General features: G+C 42.6%; 1 protein-coding gene across 2 annotated transcripts; it reads left to right on the forward strand.

The window, feature by feature from the left end:
- Positions 1 to 227: 227 nt before the first annotated feature.
- Positions 228 to 16,336, forward strand: SEC11C (SEC11 homolog C, signal peptidase complex subunit). Of its 2 annotated transcripts, none has more exons than XM_061615565.1 (7): positions 228 to 317; positions 2,449 to 2,502; positions 8,404 to 8,531; positions 9,595 to 9,744; positions 11,461 to 11,580; positions 11,903 to 11,960; positions 13,960 to 16,336. In XM_061615565.1, the coding sequence occupies exons 2-7, from the start codon at positions 2,461 to 2,463 to the stop codon at positions 14,011 to 14,013; spliced, it is 552 nt and encodes a 183-aa protein (XP_061471549.1). In that variant the 5' UTR covers positions 228 to 317; positions 2,449 to 2,460; the 3' UTR covers positions 14,014 to 16,336. The 2 variants fall into 2 exon arrangements, with proteins under 2 accessions (XP_061471549.1, XP_061471556.1); XM_061615572.1 differs by having other exon boundaries at positions 8,422 to 8,531.
- Positions 16,337 to 20,267: the final 3,931 nt, after the last annotated feature.

The raw sequence follows: 20,267 nt of genomic DNA on the forward strand, positions 1-20,267 counted from the left end.
TTTCCTGGGTCTTCAGCTCTACGCCTGGATTGCCGTGAGAGGGGAAGAAGCGGGACTTCAGTTCCCAGACGCCTATGCGAAAATGTGTGCTTGTGCCTGTCCCACCTGGGCAGACAGCCCTGGGGAATGTGAATGGTGTATGGGAGCAGCAAGGAGGCAAGTGCTGTGACCACCGGCCCTGTAGCCCCTCGAGGGTGGCGTGTTGGGGCAGGGGAGCGCCACTTTTTGCTAGGGCATCCCAGCAGACCCTTGGCCCTGCCTGGTGACTCTACCTGTGCATCCACCTTGTTGGCTGGTAGAAGAAAGCGAACAAATAAGTGTGTTATACTGTTTAAATTTTTTAATTGTGTTTATAAGATCTGTTTTAAATTGTATTTGTTTTAATGTTTTTAGTTACTGTAAACCGCCCAGAGAGCTTCGGCTATGGGGCGGTATACAAGTATAATAAAATAAATAAATAAATAAATAAATAATTGGTGGGTAAGGGGTCTAACCCTTCCTGAGCTGCTCTGGAATATTGCAGTCAGGTAGACTGGCTTTTGGAACAAGCGGCTAGTTCCCTGGAGGCTGGGGAGACTTGCATGGTTATATTTTATACTGTTTTATATCTGTGGGGGGAGAGGGATGTTGCTTTTCCTAGCCACTTCAGGATGCTTTGGGCTATAAATTGGCTCTTCCTCTCCAGCCTCATTATATATAGCCTTGACATATCTGCTTCACGGGGTGGGTAGGCTTTGCAAGCAGGATAACAAAACTCTGAATGGGTTAGCTTCCATTCCATATTTTGGAATGTAGGTTGGATGACGTTATGCATTTTTTCCATGCGCACATGTGCCACGTACACCTGCTGCTAGGGCTGTTGGGGGTCAAGGATGTTTAGTGTGGTGGGAGAGACATTGACTGGGTATCCTTTCGATACATGTGAACTGCTCGTCTCGCAAACTCTGACTTGTGAACCAAAGTGATTTCCCCAGCAACACTCTGGAAAGTGTTTGCTAACGTCTGAGGATAGGAGAGGTGAGAGCTTCAGCAGTAGAGCACATGTGTTGCAGTCAGATGGTCTCAGGTTCAATCCCTGGCATCTTCAGTTGAAAGGATCTTAAGTAACAAGCCTGGGAAAGGCCCCTGTCTGAACCCCTGGAAAACTGCTTTCAGTTATGAAAGATAATACTGTCCTAGGTCAGCTAACGATCTGTCAATGTCAAGCAGCTCTATATGTTTAGAAAGGATGTTCTTTCTTGAGGTAGAGTGCTGGGCTTAGTCCATTATGCCTGTTCTAGCAGCTATACTTTTAAAATAATTGCTATATAAAAGGCTCCATTTCCTTGGAATCTTATATCAAAGTATGGGAAGTTCTGTTTTGATAATGTTTCTGATCTGCTCAAAGGCAATTTTAGCCTTGTTACAAAGTTGTGCTTTTTTTTAGAAACAGGGCTGCCTTTAACCATTTCATTGAAGCAGTTAAGAACCTTTATTTGAAACCAGAGAGACTGGAATGTATTTGCATTTTGTGTTAATCCAAGGTTATCCTTTTGTATGAATTTTGGAAGTGAAGACTGTGTGATTAGTAAAGGTTGTCATTCAAATATCTGTTAGACAGTTTGGGGTTGTGACTCCTCCTCGGCAACCCTGATGATTTGTTCCTGCCTTGCTGGACTAGTGTCAGGTTAATTATACTCGCTTGTCAGGTAAAACAAAAAGCTTCTACAAATAATTTTTTTTTAAAAAAAAATGCAATTGTTTCTAAAGAGATAGCGCAGTAGTTCAGAAACGTGAGTTATGAATCAGGAAGTCCATGGTTCGAATCTCACCTCTCTTGTGAGCTCACTAGGTCAACCTTTGCCAAGCTAGTGTCCTTCCAGATGTGTTGGACTACAATTCCTATCAGGCCCAGCCAACATAGCTCCTTGAAAGTTCGGACTAAAACCTGGAGCAGATTCAACTGCCCCACTCACATGGAGCCACTAGCCACCACTGAGGCTAAGGGTTTATGTCCTAAGCCAGGGATGGGGATCCTGTGGCCCTCTGGATGTTGCTGGACTACATTTTCCATAATCCTTCACCATTCTGGTTGGGGCTGATAGGAGTTGGTGTCCAACAAGATGTGGAGGGTGCCACAGGTTCCTCATTCCTGTCCTAAGTCTACCCATACGATTAATACATTTTAAATGTGTTTTTAAATTTGTATATTTGTTTTTAATGTTTTTAATTGTTGTAAACTGCCCAGAGAGCTTCAGCTATGGGGCGGCATACAAATGTAATAAATAATAATAATAATACCTGAGCAAGGAATATGAACACTGGTTCTAGTTTGGTGTTCTTTTCCCTACAGTCTGTTGTAGTCTTTGCACATATCCCTCCAAGGAAAGATACACATGGTAGAATTCACTATTTTGTACCTCACCCTAGTTCTAGAATAACATTTGTCCTTTTCTCTCTCTTCATTAGGAAGTTCCAGCCATGGATATATTTGGAGACCTTCGGCGAATGAACAAGCGCCAGGTAAAAGGAAAGCACAACCTGGGTTTGTTCTGCTGTGTGTTTGCAAACGCTTTAAGAGCGGGTTTTGGCTGCACTGCATGTTTCTGCAGTTGTTGGGTTTATGTCCCATGCTGGTCACTAACTTTCTGTTATAGTTTGTTTATATATTGCCCTTTGGCCCAAAGGTCCCCCCAAAGTGGTGAACAGTATATTAATACAAAAGAAAGGTACAGTAAAAGTACAATACATACAATAAGTCAATCAAAGCAATATAAAAAAGCAAAATCACAAAATACCTACCTATCACATTGCATGTGCATTCATGTGCTTACTACAAAAGCAGCTCTTTAGCACTCCACCTCTCACATGGAAGGCAGATTCACCCACAGTCACCCTGGGGGAGTATGGTTACTCTTATCATACCTCCAAGCTCTTTGGTGTTTCCCCACTGCGAACAGCGGCCTCCAAATAAATAGGCTTACTACCTCCACCCCCACCCAAAAAACCCCAGACACTGCTGTGGCAAGATTCTTGCTCTTTACAGGCAGGCTAGAGCCCTTCTGGCTCCTCCAACAGGTTGCCTTTCTCCAGGTATAGCAGGCTTTAGAGCTACATGTGGCCTGGCTCCAGCATACCTGGATACGAAAAAAATAATCCTTTGCATCTGTAAATACATAAATAACCTGAATTCTGCAGCCAGGAGAAATTACACAAATTAAGCAAGTTTGCAAATGGGTTTATTTGTTGTGAATAAATCTCCTTCTAGCTAAAAGAACAGGGCAAAGAACTGTGTCAGTGGTGATGTCTGCTCCTTGGCTATTGGAAACTCTGTCCTGCCCTCTGCCTGGCTTCTGACTCTTTGCCAGTCCCTGACCATGCGTTTGTAGACCGACAGTCTAGAAACTTAAGAAAGTTGAGGTTCTCGGCATGCTGAACTCTGGATCCTGCCATACTCGTTCTTGTATTTGTATAACGTAAGATACGCAGCCCTTGCCTTACAGCTTTGAAAACAGATGTGTGAATCAGTTTGTCTTTGGAATCAGTAATAAGGTAGATCTTTTTGAACTACTGGAGGGGGGAAATGCTGGTTGATCTCAGCCAAGCAAAAGCTGTTGGATACATCATCTTGGAAAGCAGATGATGGAGTTTTCCACTTGTTGTCATCAGTTTTGCAGATGATGTTTCCAAAAATGGCAGATGTTGAGTTCCAGTAGGTATGACATCTTACGTCTTGGGGTCCCAAGCATGGCACTTTTTGGCACCACAGTGCGCTCAGACATCCCCCTCTGGGATGCTGAGAGTTGTTAGGAGACCCCTATTCCCCTCACAGAGCTACAATTCCCAGAAGAGAGGTTGATTGTTAAACCACTCCCAGAGTTGTAGCTCTGTGAGAGGAGTAGGGAGCTCCTAACAGCACTCTTCACAAACTACAGTTCCCAGGATGCCATGGCTGTTAAAGTGGTTTAAAAGTGCTTTAAATGTAAGGTGCAGATGTAGCCTTAGGTTCAAATGCTGATCCAGGTCTTCCAGCACTTGTGGAGTTGAAGCCAAAGTGGCACCATCCTTGCACAAGAGAGAGGTATCTGTGGACATGGGGTCACCCCAAGGTTTGCAGTTGTGAAGGAAATCTTTAGGGGGAAAACCCAAAGAAGGGTGACTTCCCCCCAAACAGCCTCATACTAACTCAATGGCATGGAATGGTGAGTGAGCGACAAGGAAAAACTAATGGCTGGGGGATGAAATGGAGGGCTGACAAGAGAGGAAGATGACCTAGATATGAAAAAGGAGAACTCAGCTGTTTGGACAGATTATTTCCTGATGCATGTTGAGTTGCCTTTTTCTTAAAAAATGTCCCCAAGGATGTCAGTGAAAGCTGCCCATAGATGTCAGTGGAGAACTCAACAATTTTAAAGTAGTTCAGATTGGGCACAAAATGGAGAGAGGGGGAACCCAAAATGGAGAAAGAAAGCAAAAATAAAAAAAAGCACAACAGGCCAGTGCGTGAGAGATAAAATAAGGAAGTCTAGTGCTTGAGAGAAATAATCCTTTTTGACAAAAGTAAAGGGGGGGGGAGAAGAGGATGTGGAGTATATCTTTATTTTGTGAAGTTTCCAGTGTGTCTTTGGGTGGCTGGGTGAGTGATTGATGAAAGAACAGTTCACACAACCAAACTGGCACCTTAAGAACTTAAGTCAGGTGGATCCAGGCAGGGTTTTGTGTTCATAGCAAAGCAGTTACAACACTGCTTCACCACTTGCCTGCCTTCCAGTTCAGATGGACGTGACTCACTTTTTTGCCAGCTTTGTGTTGTCATGGGCAAAGTGGGATGAGCTACACACTGGTGGACGCAGTTCGCCTAACCACTATGTTGCATGTCAAAATCTGCATGGTTTCACTTGAGCGCCCAGTTTAGGGACAGGCTAACTTCTAGGAACCTAGGAAGCTGCCTTGTATCAAGTCGGACCGTTGGTGCATCTCGCTCCATGTTGTCTTCACTGACTGGCAGCGGCTCTCCAGGATTTCAGGCAGTGAACATTCCCAGCCCTACCTGGAGATGTTGAGGACTGAAGCTGGGACCTTCTGCATGCGAGGCAGGTGCGCTGCCACTGAGCTGCAGCATTTCTAATTTTCATGTCCGTGAGTTGAGCATGCAGGTATTTGATGCAAGGAGAACGTCCATCACATCAGAATACTTGGCTTTTCAGTGGAGCCTGTTCATATACTTGGCTACAAGCCATGTATGCGTGCATGTGTGAACCGATCCTGGTAATTGCAAACGTCTGATAAAATCTAGTACTGAGCAGCCTGGGCCTTATTTATTTATGTTTATTTCAGTATGGGTACACCACCTTTTAGAGAAAACCCTCCCAAGGGTCACATCAAAATAGAACACAAAAGCATTGCTCCAAAATTCATTAAACTAATAGATAAAAACAACAGCAAACCATGCAGAGCACCACAGGTAGAAATAGAAAGCCCTTCAAGGTCTGTTTAAAGCCAGTAAAGTGGAAGAGCATTCCTGTCTCCCTAGGGAAGAAATGTCACAGATATGGAGGCGCTGTCAAATCAGTGCTGCCTGTAGTGTCTGCCAGTCTGATAGAACTGTAGTGTGTGCCAGTCTGATAGAGCCTTTGAGGCTGATCTTAAGGCCAGTGCAGTATGCCTTTTAAATAACCTGAGGTTTAATTCAGCTAAGTCAAACTCAGGAGTAGATCCATTGAAATCGATGGGTGTGACAAAGGGTATGTTCTTTGATTTCAGTGGGTTTGCTCTTGGGAATGTTAATTGAATTCAGCCCCTGATCCCAGACCATTTAACATGTTACAGGCCAACCACTATGCTCATTGTTGGCCTAAACTCTTGTTTCATTCTTTCAGTCTCATACAGAGCCAAAATACACGGGTTCAAGTTCCAGCTTCTCCCATATGTACCTATCTGGTCCTTAAGATCCTCACTGGAGGCCGTGCTCTGAAATGTGACAAGTACTACTACTAGGGAAGGAGCCTTCTCACTGGTGGCACACTGGTTAGGATCAGCTTCCCCAGAAATGCTCACTGGCACCATCTTTATGGTCTTTTCAGCCCCAGTTGAAGATCTTTTTAATCAAAGCAACTTGGGGTTGTTGTTTTTTTTAAAAAATCTGGGCTTCTCAATGTATGATTTATGTTTTTATTTTTCTCTGTGCTCTATTTAGCCTATGCATGTAACAGTAAGCTACAGTTAATGGCTTATTGGGATCAAGCAAAATGCCCGTTTTGCTCCTCTAGTGGTGTGAGTGCAGCAACACCAGTTTATTTTCTTGCTATATCTGCACCTGAAATCACGGTTTGTTTCTCTTGAACAGACTGTGATCATGAAGCCAATGTTTATTCTTGGACTCGTTGACTGTGGTTTGTTCAGGAGAAACAAACTATAATCTTGGGCTCCTGTGTAACAAGAAGCTAAACTTCATCATGGTTTGTTGCTCCCGCTCACACCAGGAGAAGAGCAAAACAGGTTGGATCAGGCAGTGTAAACTGGTATTCTGCTTGAACCCAATAAGCCCATTAACTGTAGATTATAGTTACATGTATACAGTTACAACTGAGGTTATCATACTTCGGGCACATAATGAGAAGACATAATTCACTAGAAAAGACAATAATGCTGGGAAAAACAGAAGGGAGTAGAAAAAGAGGAAGGCCAAACAAGAGATGGATTGACTCCATAAAAGAAGCCACAGACCTGAGCTTACAAGATCTGAACAGGGTAGTTCACGACAGATGCTATTTGAGGTCGCTGATTCATAAGTCGTAATCAACTTGAAGGCATATAACAACAACATAGTTACAACTGGGTCCATTGTTTTGCTCGGCTGGAAAGAACAAGGGTTGTATTCAACTAAATTCTACTCCTAGTAGAGCCATTGAAGTGAATGGATCTAAATTAGACTGCAATCCAGTACATGTCTACTCAGAAGTAAGCTCCATTGGGTTCAATGGGACTTACTCCCAGGTAAGTGTGTATTGGATTGCAGCCTAAGTCATCTCCATTAATTTCAGTGGATAGTATCCAATGAAGTAGTTCTGCCAGCACAAGGATTTCCACTTGCACAAGGGAACTTGCATCCCCCTTCTAAAATATGTTCCAGAGGGTTGAGGGAACCCCCAGGACAGAGTTGGGGAGATGAGAAGGAGGGGAAGTTCTGTTGTGCAGCCAAAAGTCCTTTCCCTAGTGCAGGTGTGAGGAACCTTTGGCTCTCCAGATGTTGCTGAACTACACCTCCCACCATCCACCCTGGCCATTGGCCATGCCTGCTTGCTGGTGCTGATGGCCATCGTAGTTCAGCAACATCCAGAGTGCCAAAGGTTCCCCACCCCTGTGCTAACAGAACTCTTGCGTTGTATGCTGCCTGATGGGTCTAACTCCACCTATGGCTTAACATGGTGTACAGCCCTAAATTTTTGTGTTGCTTGTTATTGTTTGGTCTTAGTTTTCTTTTCTTTTAGGACTATTTCTTTCTTTTAACTTTTGCGAGCCACCCCAGAGAACATTTTTATCGGATGGCCACACAAATCTAATAAATAAATAATAAACCAATGGGGGGGGGAGGGAATAAGAAATATGTTTTTTGTGTGTGTCCTCCCCCCCCCATTCATTTTTTACCCTTTTACCTGGTCGGAAAGAAGCCTGAAAACGGGGCCATCCTTGGTACTGCTTTGAGCACTGCACAGCCACCTTGTGTGTAGGCAGATGAAGCTTGAGTGCCCTACTTTTCCCCCTCCCCCCCGCTGATCTACTTTGTGCCTCTGTTTCTGATTGCCTTGTTTTGTGCAACTCCACCATGCCGCTGTCCTCATTATAAAGATGTGGTGCCCTGGAAGGACTCCTCACGGCGTTGAAAAAGCTTAGCACACATCAATTGATGACAAAAAGATTCCAAAATATTTACATCACGGAATTCAGGCAGCTGCTCCCCTTTCCTGCCTGAAACAAACAATTCGGCTGGTAATGGGTTTCCCCATAACTACATCATTTGGTTCTTTCAAGACAGGCAGCTGTGGCCATTTATGAAAATGTTGCGGTGCACTATAATGCTCTCTCCCTCCCGCCAATCAGTTGTGGTTATATGTAGAGGCAGGGTATGTGTGCGTGCTGCAACTACTGCCACAAAAACGCAAACGAGGGTTATCCAGAAGATGCCCTTGTTCTAACCTCTCCTTTCATCCTTGCACCTTATAAATGTTCAGGATCTGCAGTTCACATACAAGCTACTTTCCCCTGTTCTGGAACTGGAGCAGCCTCACTTTAAGCCAGTTTATTTCATGTTCATGGAGCCTGCCCAGCTATAACACCACAAAATGAGAACAGCAACATAGTGGGGTGGGGTGGGAGTTTGTTCTTAAGCCCATGGTTTTGATCTGCTGCATCCACTTATTGCAGCTCTTCACTTCCTTACAGCTGTACTACCAGGTCTTAAATTTTGCCATGATTGTGTCTTCAGCTCTAATGATATGGAAAGGCCTTATCGTCATCACCGGAAGCGAGAGTCCTATTGTGGTAGTGCTCAGGTATGTCTATATAAGAGCAGTTCTGTTACTGGGATTGCATATGGTGTGCAATTTATGCCTTACTCCTGCCCTAAAATGGTGTCCACAATTTTTGGAAGGGAAAAGGAGATGTGCAGGGAGGGTTTCCACAAGCGCTGTCTGTCTGGTGCATCTCCTTTGTAAGGTTACACTAGGTTTATTCAATGTGTGCATTGCTTCCCCCTAAAAAAGTCTGAAAGCAATTTACAACTGAAGTAGAAAAATACAGTAAAAATCACATAAACATGGTTAAAAACAGATTTAGCAATAGCATATAATTTGTGTGGACCAAATACCCAAGGAAAACAAACATGTCTTTGCCTGGCACTGAAATGATGGCAAGATTGATGCCCAGTGGATCTGCCTGGGAAGAGCATTCCATAAGCGAGGAGGCGACTACAGAGAAGGCCCATTCTGTCACTGCCAACCTCCGGACCTTCCTTGGAGGTGACATGGAGAAGGGCCTTGACTTTCTGGTAAGCCACCCCCAAATGAATGATGTGAAATGTGTGAAGCAGCTCTTAAACTCTTAAGCTCTTTCTTTGTAGGGGTCTTACGGAAACTGGGTAGGGCTGCTCAACTTGAGTGAACAGCCCTGCTTTATTTCTGCAAGAGAGGTTTAATATTCAGTCCCTCTTCCCAGGGAACGCTGGGAATTGTAACTCTGTGAGAGGGATATGGGTCTCCAAATAACTCTCAGTGCCCTTCACAAACTATAATTCCCAGGATTCTTTGAGGAAGCTATGACTGTTTAAAGTGATATAATAGTGCTTTAAATGTATAGTGCAGATGGGGCCTTAAATGGATTTAGTGTTAATTGTGTAATTTAATGCATCTTGGAATGTGAAATATGATACTTGTCAAATTTCAGAGTATACCTTCAGGAGCCTGTAAATGTATTTATTTTCTCCAGTAATCATAGCTGATGAATTACTTTAATTGTATTTTTTAAAAATATATATAAAACTTTTACCCTGCCTCCCCTCTGTGATAAAAGAATGACACCAACTCTGTAATCCATGTTTATCTTTTTTCATTTATATAGTGGCAGTATGGAGCCAGCCTTTTACAGAGGAGATCTGCTGTTCTTAACAAACTTCCGAGAAGACCCCATCAGGGCTGGGGAAATTGTGGTTTTTAAAGTTGAAGGCAGGGATATTCCAATTGTACACAGAGTAATCAAAGTTCATGAAAAGTAATGGCAAAAATAATTAAGCACTTTCACTGCTGAATAATCTTGCTTGCCTATAGAATGTAGAATGTTAGCTGGAAAATGTTTAGAAGGAATGGAAGTTTGGATTTGAAGTATAATGGGGAAGGGGAACTGGGTAGAAAATATTTTGGTACTGAAACTAAATGTATGTTCCGTAACAGAGAGGGAGGTATTTGGTGCAAATGTGCGTTGAGTGAGTGCTGTAAATGCAATTGGCCTCACTTCCACCCCCACCCCCTTGGGTTTCAAAAGCACCTACAATCCATTATTGATTTACTGATTTATCACTTTTTGGACATAAGCTTCACAATGTGGTTTTCTGTTCACCACGGGAAACTATTTGAAGGGGGGGGGCTTCTTGTATGGAAAAAGATCTGCTGCCTCTTTGGCTATTTCCCTGCATGACAATCCATTGGCCTGGGTTGCATATCACACTAAGCCAAATTATGGCTTAGCACCAACTTGTGGACTCTGAGAGAGGGGATCACAGCCGCTTCACATCTACCTGGTCATTCTGCTGTTGCCCTGTGCTGAGTTAAACCATGGTTTGGCTTAGTATGTGGCTCACAGAGTCATAGAATTGTGGAGTTGGAAGGGACCTATAAGGCCACCGAATCCAACCCCCTGCTCAATGCAGGAATCCAAATTAAAGCATCCCCAACAGGTTGCTGTCCAGCTGCCTCTTGAATGACTCCAGTGTTGGAGAGCCCACCACCTCCCTAGGTCATTGGTTCCATTGTTGTATGGCTTTAACAGTGAGGAAGTTTTTCCTGATGTTCAGCTGAAATCTGGCTTCCTGCAATTGAGCCCATTATTCCCTTTCCTGCACTCTGGGACGATTGAGAAGAGATCCTGGCCTTCCTCCGTGTGGCAACCTTTCAAGCGCTTAAAGAAGGCTATCATACTTCCCCTTCATCTCCTCCAGGCTAACCATGCCATTCTTGCAGTCTCTCCTGACTTCAGACCCATGCTGGTGGCTTAGCTCTCCCCAAACTGACCAGAAGCTGAAACCAAGATTAGGTCCCCCTAGCTCAGTACTCTCTGCGCTGACTGGCTGTGTCTCTCGAGGATTTCAGACAGGGAGCTTGTTCTATGGTATATATATATCATGGTTTCTCCAGATGTTTTGAATCACATCTCCCATCAGCTCCAGCCAGTGTGACCAATGGTCAGGGATGATGGGAGTTGTAGTCCAAAACATTTGGAGGGCACTGGATTGGGGAAATGTAGCCCCAGCTTCTGCATCTTGCCCCAAGAATTTAAGCACCTGGCAAACTCTGTCTGCTTTCAACTCCCATCAAAACTTTCCTAAATTGAAATGACCTCTTTCTTGATGGCCAACATTCTGTTACTTACTAGCTTGTTCTTTTTCACATATGCAGGTGCCTGTTCTCCTGGTCAAGAAGCAACCTAATTTCTCTTAATAGCATTGGTACAAGCATCTGTTGCTAAACGGGTATTCTTTATTTTCCCTGCTTGCCTGAAGTAGATTATTAACAGGCCAGGGAAGAAATAGTTGCTTAGATCTGTCAGTAAGAGTTGGAAATGAATGCCTCGATATTAATTAAGGCGTGGGAAGGGCAGCTTGAACGTATTGGTATCTTATCTCCTAAATGTGCCTGTTCCTGTTTTGCAAACATTTTAATGCATGACTTTCAGATGAGGTGCCAATGTGTTTGCTGTCTTGTTGGTTTGCAGAGAAAACGGCAACATCAAGTTTCTCACTAAGGGCGATAATAATGAAGTTGATGATAGAGGCTTGTACAAAGAAGGCCAGAACTGGCTAGAGAAGAAGGATGTTGTAGGTAGAGCACGAGGGTAAGTATTGTTGCAGTGTATGCTTTGCCTGTCTCTGTAACGCCTGTTTACATACATTCTAATGGACTGTTCATGTCTGACCTTTGTTTCTTCTACTTCAGCAATTTTAACCATCAGATTCTCAAACTCTACACTAGCCATAAGGGCTAGAAACATACTTTCTTTTGCTGATGTTTCAACCAACTTATTGCCAGCAGGAAGCTCCTGAAGCCTGGTGTGCTTGCACCTGGTCTGGCTTAACATTTTGCACACAAAACACTCCTTTGAATCTGGGCTGTTGTGAAATGACTTTATGCTATTCTGTTTAACTTTGATCAACCAGGTTTTTGCCGTATGTTGGAATGGTGACCATAATCATGAATGACTATCCAAAATTTAAGGTACGTAAAGATTTAACTTTGGGGCCTGTAACATTTCCAGCAAAAAAGCAATTGTTTAGACCTCTAATTTGCATCTAGTTTTTTTCTCTTCAGAAATGTGGGAAGAAAGGCTGTGCTTAGCAGATTTTGTCAGACTTACTAGCTTCTGCCACTTCTGTACTCTCCCTTGTGGGATGGCTCATGTTTCAAATATTGGACAGTTTTGATCTGTACACAGTGGATGCAGTGCATTGGCTACTGCTAATGCAATGAATGCTGATTTCATTAAAACAAATGGGACGTGTGCAAGAACACAGGTCTACTCTTGTGTAGCTCTCATTAATTCAACTGGAGTTTGTGCAGGACAGGTTCCCAACAGATTGCTGTCAGTGCGCAAGACCTACCAATTCAAGTTTGGCCTTATGCAAATGTTGTTCCAGATTTATATTTTAGAGCGCAGCATCTTGTTCTGCATTCAGGATCACACTGGAGAATGTTTGCAAACTTGAACGTTCAAACTGAGCAAGTTACTTGGTAAGCTTGGATTTTCAGGATACCAGCCACCACCAGCAGGCTGCACAAAAATAGATCCCTGGAAGCCATAAGTAATCTCGGGTAAAACTTAACTGTCAGGCTTAACAATTATTTTACAGGCAAATAAGAATTATGAAGGACTTTGTGCATATCCACCGTACAGTTCAGCTACCAATGAAGTCAATATGCAAATGGCCATTAATTTTAATAGACCTGCACTTATTTATTTTTTAAAAATTCTGCTTTTCCAACAATTACTGTTTCTCAAAGCTGCTCATATTAATAAAAAGGAGAGACAGATTCTGCCACCTGGACTTACAAACTAAAATGGCACAAGGAAAAGGAAGAAGGGCGAAAGTTCTTCAAGGCCAAAATGAATGAAGTCCTGAGCTATCCATAGGCATTTCTACGCTGTTGGGGCCAGGCTGTTCTTTCCTTTCTGGAAACTATTGCAATAGCCTGTAGGGCTACATTTTCCTCATAACAAACAAATAGTTCCTGATGTATGTGTGTGTTCTCAAATGCCACAGAGAAAACCAAGCTATGTGCCACATTTATAAATAGGCTTTATTTATTCTTTTTTGTTTTGCTCATCAGACTGTTTTAAATACCCAATAAGTCTGCTGTGGGCAATATTAAAATAACCACTCTTTTGTATACCTGTGGGTATAATTTCCACACATAATTAATCATGCAGTAACACTGCCTATTCTGTGGTGCTGTTAGATTTTGGTTTTAATCATTATTTGAAACAAAACTGAGTCAAATATTAGATCTCTAATCAAGTAAGAATATATTTACATGTATAAGTGTACACACTCTTATCCAGAGCCCTGTGTGCCCGCTAAAATTGCTGCTCTGCTCGCTTCAATCAAGTGTGCAGCTTCATCTACACAAAAGGATGTACCCAGAGGCCAGGTTTACACATAACACTAAGCCATAGTTTGTTTAACAAGGTATGAATTAAACACATTGTTTCTCCAAAGTTTGTTCTGTTTCCAGCTTCCCTTTCTTTATGCCTTTACACTGTGGTTAAGGAAGGGTTGCTGGGTTCTTGCATAATGCCAAACTATAGTTTAAAAAATCCAAGGTTTGTAAGCCGCCAACAACAAACCAAGGTTTCAGTTTGTGGTTTGTTTGCAGTTAACAAACCATAGTTAAGTGCTGGGCAGGGTTCACACATAATGTTAACCCATGGTTTAATAAATCATAGCTTATTAAACCATGGTTTAATGTTATGTGCAAACCGGGCCAGAGTTAATTCCTCCACTGGAAGGAATGTTGGCCAATCATAAGTGTAGGGGAATCCATGTGTTCCCAGAAGTATCCTTGTAGGAAATTTTGACCCGTACTTTGTTTTACATAAAGTGCTACTTTAAATGCCAAGTTAATTAAACATGTGTTCTGAATCAGTATTTAATTTGTGGCAACTAAGCTGGAATAGGATACATTATATGCAATAGTAATCAATACATTTTCTTTGCAGTATGCTCTCCTGGCTGTAATGGGCGCATATGTACTCCTGAAAAGAGAATCATAAAAGAACGGAACTACCTTTCGCGACTCATATGCATAGATATACAAAGAGATACTAATATATTTGAACCATCCCCACGTCTGTGTATAATATTACATGGTGTGCAAACAATATTGTGTTGTCCAAATGAATTTTCCTGTCCATGTTGCAGTCCTAAGAATCTTCTTGCGCATAAGTCCACAGGTTGCATCTGGATGAGGCTATAAGTGTTCTTACAACTGCAGTCTCTGAGGATTACAGTGATGTTCATTGGTATTTTGTTTACAAATTGTTTGAGTTTCTCCATGTACTCACCGTTGCTTTTCACTAAGACAAATGGAAAGAATTACTGGGAGGTGAGGGAACTGGGTGGGTAATGATCATGGAAACTTCAGCCGGCAGGGTAAGAGGTGGGGGCTGATTAAAAGTTCCCAAAGCTGGAATATTTAGGTGAATCGGGTCTGCACTGCAAGGATGTGGTTGCTTGGATGCATTTTAGGCAGGAGCTCAGTAACGGTTATCTCTTACCAAAGGAGCCCTCTGACACAATTCTCCCTGTGCCCTATCACCAGGTGTTTCAAGTAGCTACTGTGTGTTTTGTCAAGCCACGCAAAGTCCATTCTTTCAAATGGGCTCACCAAAGTATTCCAGCATCCGATTGCCATTTTTCTGACAGAGGAATTTATTATTATTTTCTAAATATTGGGTTGTTAAGTCAAGGTTGTGAGAGGAAACTTTTTGTATGTGCAAAAATTGTTATTACTGAATTGGGCTTGCTTGGGCAAAGCAGTTAGAAAATCTTGGCCCACAGTAGTGCTATCTGAGATGAACTTATATTATACTTTAATAAATGTGGGAGGGCCCATGCAGATTAGTCTAGGTGAAGTCCTCAGCCTCAGGTAGAGTGCTCATCTGCATAATCCTGCCCACGTGGTCAAGAGATTTGCCCCACACACAAAGTGCAGATGTGTAAGAAAATTGTCATTGTCAGCCAGAATCGTTCCCATGTCTGTTTGCACCGAGGAAAATGTCTTGTGTGAATTAGTAATATATGCATCTCATGTCTTGCAGTGTGTGATGCATGAAATCCAAAACCTTTGGAGATGGTTAGGTCCACCCAAGCCTGCTGGGAAACTGAGGCTGCTTCCCAGCATTCCAGTGTACACCACTGATTTCCCACTCTCACCACTAAGGAGTAAAATAACGAGGGGCAGGATTATTTTCCTGCCTATTAACAAATGGCATGGCATATTCAGAGCTGATTGTGCATTTTGAAGTAGATGCATAGCTTACAATTCTGTGTGTGTACCATTCTTCTGCAGATTGTTATTTCCCTCTCAGGAGTGACTTCTTGGGGAGGGAAGGAATCCCACTTAATAGAAGCATTGCAAGGGAAAAACTCTGAAGTCCACATTTGATAATATCTTGATTGGGACCAGCCAAAATGTGCCAAATATTTGAGTTATCCAGAACTCTTCAGCACGCAAGATGTTACACAAAACTGGGTGGTGGAATGGGGATTTTAAAAAGAAAAGTAGAAAAACTAGGCTAAATGTTGTAACCATGAGGTTTTTCCTTGCCTTACCATCCCTTGCTTTCTGTAATATCTCGCTTGATGAAGAACTCTGAAGAGCTTGAAAGCTTGCCACATTTTTGTGACTCTTTAGTCCTGATAAAGGCATTATCCAACTGTGATTTTTTTCCTTTATGGACCAATACATTTGCTTTATAGTGTGGAAAGTGACTCTGAAGTATGAGTATTACTGATTGCTCTAAGATGCACTTCTAGAAATTTCTAGATCTGCAGAAATGTACCATAAAGAACTGTCTTGCTTGGGGAAAAAAAAAAAAAGACCCAGAAACATTGGGCACATCTATCCTGCAAGCATAAACCAATTCAACTACTGTAGCTTGTTCCAAATGTCCCTGCAAAATGTTATTTTTTAATGTGCTCAAGATCGCCACTCATTCACTTTCCATGGTAAGAGCACTTCTGCCCATTTTGGCTTTTCGCAATCCCTCTGTGGCCTTAGAGAAGTCACTTTAACAGTGATTATGTGTGTATGTGATTTTAATTCTTGAAAAATACTTTTGCCTTTCTGCATAATTACGGTTATGTGTCACTTCCATGGATCTGTCTGCCTTTTTTTTTTTTTTTTGAAAGCAAATTGCTGTGGTTTGCAATATCTATCTGAAAGGACCTACAAAAAGTGTTAAATAAAAAATAGTTCTGTTGGATCTTTGGGATATGTGTCTTAATAAATGTGGTGCCCCAGAAATATCTCTTTCATTGGCTTATCATGCTATGCAATAATATCATTAAAAGACTTGCTGTTTTGTTCTATAATTTGCTGGGTTTTATTTATTTATTACATTTATACCCCACCTTTCTTTTCATGATTGAAACCCAAGGCTGCTTACATATGGTTCCCAGGCAGTCTCCCATCCAGGCGCTGACCAGACCTGACACTGCTTAGCTTCAGCAGGGAGCTGGCCTCATGTGCCTTCAGACCATAGCCTGGTTATTCCCTTTTTCTCTGGAGTCATCTCTGTGCTTAGTTCTTTATGGTGGATATTTATCTAAAAAGAAACTCCCTTCCCTCTGGGTGCCTTTAAGCCAAGGGTGCAGAATCTTTTTCAGCCCAAGGGCCACAATCCCTTCTGGGCAAACCTCTGGGGGCCACATGCCAATGGTGGGTGAAGCCAGACGCAAAAGTGGACAGAGCAATGAATGTATGTTCCTGGTCAGAGTTCCAGCCATTAAAAACACTCAAGAAGAATGTGAAGCAGAGCTGGTGATGGGCAGCGGAAACCGTTGGCCCCGATGTCAGTGGGATAGTGGAATCTGTTCTGGTTTTCAGTCCAAACTTTCAAGGAGCTGTCCAAGGTGCGACCAGTCTCCCTGATACGGCCAGGCAAGGTTACCTTTCATTAAGCCTATTTTGTGTGTGTGTTTTATGGGAGGCAGAAGCAGAAAGGAACAGGATGAAAGAAGAACAAGAAGCATCAGTACATTGTGGAGGCAGCAGTTAATTATTTTTACCCATTGGCCCATGCTCAGTGAAGGCTGGTGGCTCCAACATCAGTGCTGGGCAGTGAAAGCCACTTGGACAGCTCCTTGAAAATTCAGGCTAACACCTGGAGTGGATTCACCGCCTCCACGGGGCATGGGGAGGGTCCCAAGACCCATATTTTGTTCCCCAGCCCTGCTTTTTAGGCACGTGAGAACTGCCACCAAGGATGCAGTGCTCAGGAGGGGGTGGAGGAAGGATGTGAACCCATCCTGGATCATCCCTCCTCAGTTTTTATGTGTGCTTTGAGGGGTTTTTGTTTTGTATGCCTTGAGTTTTTGAATTGGAGGTTCTGTCTGCTTTCACTTTTTTTGGAGTGAGCAAATGCACTTTTACCTCTTGCAGTCATTGGTACTGTTGTCCCACTGACTAAAATCTCCAAGAGGCAGAAAATGTTCTATGAAACTGAAGGAACGGGTGGGGGAGATTGCGCCCACACGACTCCATTACTCTCCCTTTTTTTTTTGTAAGGTAAAGAAAAGGTGGTTTGGACTGTTGGCTGATCAACAGACATTACTCCCCAGGCAGTTCTTGTGGTTCCAGTTTTCAATGGGGGATGATTTTGTTTTTATTTGAAGAACTTATATTGCCATTTTCTCTTTCCTCCTTGCACCCTTGGGCTACCTGTTTGTCTAGATACTGCAGGACAACGTGATTTGCCAGTGAGCCTGTAAACTCTACAGATCCACAGTTATCACCAGGTGACAGAAAATACCGATCCAATTTAGTTCAGTTCAATTAATTGCACAATAGCCAACCAGGCTTTTTGCGTACACACACACACAAAGAGAAAATTAAAACACTGATTAAAAGAAAATGGGATATATTATGTACTATATAATCACAAGCATATATTATCACAAGTAGAAATAAAAGCTTTCCTCCTTTCTAAGGCTAGTTTAACATATTTGGCAGGCTGGCACGTCACAGAGATATGCTCCAACCAATAAAAGCACAATTTTGTTCAAAAAAAATATCTCCAATACCAGCAATAAGGGAGTCAAGATATCAAATTCTTAAGTCTGAATATATGGGGCATTCTAGAAGGATGTGAGCCTTCCGACAGCCTGCAGGACCAAATCTGCTCATCTTACATTAGCTGTTGTAGCACCCCTTAACTTCCATCAGCTGCAGAGTATTTATGTTTAGTTAAAAGCCCCTTTCAGACCACGTGGACAAATAAAGGCCAGGAATGGGGGCAATTTCCCAGGGAAGACCTTTTGAACAATATGTTAGAACAAGAGTTGGGCATTAATGTGGTAGCAGCCTGGGAGTCAACATTGGTTAAATGCCTTGTGACTTCCAAACAAGCACCACTATTGCCCCTTGTGGTCAAATAGCCCACTGAGAAGCCCAAATGAGAAACAATCTGACAAATGTTGGTTAGCCCATGATTCTGGTCCCATATCTTGTAAGGGCTGCTTTCTGGGCTAAGGTTTTCATTGAGCAGCAGGAATGTCTTCATATGTACAACTGCTTTAGGAGGAGACCTAGGGCCTCCTAAGCTCTTTTCAGGAACGTACGTTGTTTTGGGTCCAAAATAGCAATGTCTGAATATGCCCATACAGGAGCCCCATAGAGCATTTGGGGCAATAGCGACATCTTTAAAAGCTCAAGGAGGGATGCCACTAGCCTACCGACTGGTCCAGCCACATGGTGGAAAATAGCATTAGCTATAACATTAGTTAATGCAACAATTTTCAAATAAGTGGACCAAGATCCAGAATTTTTAAACGCTGTGCCCAGATATTTAGAAAAGTTGACTTGCTCCAACTGCTGATTGTCCAGCTCCTAATGATATTTCTGCCTTCTCTTTCCAAACACCAGTATTTGAGTTTTGGAGAAGTTAACTTGTAAAGAGTTCCTTAGCATAATATAAACCTAGGGCTCTCCTGGATCCAGCAGGGCTCTCCTTATGTTCTCTTTGATAGTGTATGTAGCATTTATTTATTTATTTCCACCATTTATTAGTGAGCCCATAACCAGAGTTCTCCAGGTGAGAAACAATTTAAAAATGAAATTTGAAACATCAGTTAATAACAACACAAAATGACCATGTCAACTGGAAGTTAATGCAATACAATACCAGCAAACATTCACATCATAAAGAGAGGCACAAAAACAGTCTTCAATGAATTAAAAACATTTTATATTGTACATAAGCCCATATATTTGTACATAATGTCGTGCCTGAGTCCATGCGGTCAGGGATGAAAGGAGTTGTAGGCCATCAACACCTGGATAGCCACAGGTTCCCGATCCCTGGTCTAGAATGTAGCAGACACACTTTTTATTTCTTCTGTCTCTTTAACGATACTGTTGAAAACTGAAGCATATATTGACTTTTTGTGTGTGTGCTTTCCTTTCTGCAACTATAAAACACAACAAGAGAAGTTGTGCAGGTGTTGATTGGCAAAAAAAAAAGTTTTTAATTGAATCGGTGCCTTTCTTTCCCAAAGGCTGTTTTAGACTAGATGCATCTTCTCCAAATAGTTTGGAAAGAGGCCCCCACCCCTTCCTAGATCAACAGCCTTGCAAATACCAGCGGGGAAGCTGGCAATACCTGCGCTGAGCACAAATTTCAGGGGAAAAGCAACCCTGGGTGTTTTGGACAGCATGACCCAGCCAAGACTCCCCAAAGGGGAAGAAAACTGCAAGATCATAATGTAGCTGACATTTACTGCTGCCAGCATAGCTTCATTCTGCACACTCCTCCACTAACAAAACCCTGTAATAAAAACACCAATTTTGATGCAGGCGTGGATGGTTTTAACCTCATGTTTCATTTCTGTGTCAACAGAAGCATCATGGTTGTCCAAGGCTGATAGGACTAATTTTAAATGGGTGGAATAAGCTCAGCACCTGCTGAAGCACATTTGGGGGGGGGGGAATATATATGATAATATGCCCTCCATAAGCCCCTTAACCTGAAAGAAGGGGAATGCAAACTGAGGATTTTACATCTCTGGTTCTGCTGCTCTTTGGTGTGGTGGGTCCTTGGCCAGTATTGGGGCCATGGTGAGGGGCCATGGTGATTGCCCAATCATGCCATCCTTGGGCGCTGGACCTGCAACAGGCTCTTTGGCTGAAGAAAACTGCCCTTGAGGAAGGGCACAGATGCAGATGCTTTTACAGATCAAAGGTTGCTGCTACTGTTTCTTAGCTTTAGAAACAATAACTGCTTAGCCTGTGTGCGTGTGCATGTGT

The sequence above is a fragment of the Rhineura floridana genome, chromosome 1, assembly GCF_030035675.1.
Source record: "Rhineura floridana isolate rRhiFlo1 chromosome 1, rRhiFlo1.hap2, whole genome shotgun sequence".
NCBI lineage: Eukaryota > Metazoa > Chordata > Lepidosauria > Squamata > Rhineuridae > Rhineura > Rhineura floridana.

What these genes read in the sequence shown, in the direction of transcription:
- SEC11C (XM_061615565.1), top strand. Translation starts at nt 2,461, where the DNA reads ATGGATATATTTGGAGACCTTCGGCGAATGAACAAGCGCCAG. An exon ending in GGCGAATGAACAAGCGCCAG is followed by an intron (nt 2,503 to 8,403) that starts GTAAAAGGAAAG and finishes CACTTATTGCAG; the next exon opens with CTCTTCACTTCCTTACAGCT. An exon ending in GTTGTAGGTAGAGCACGAGG is followed by an intron (nt 11,581 to 11,902) that starts GTAAGTATTGTT and finishes TTGATCAACCAG; the next exon opens with GTTTTTGCCGTATGTTGGAA.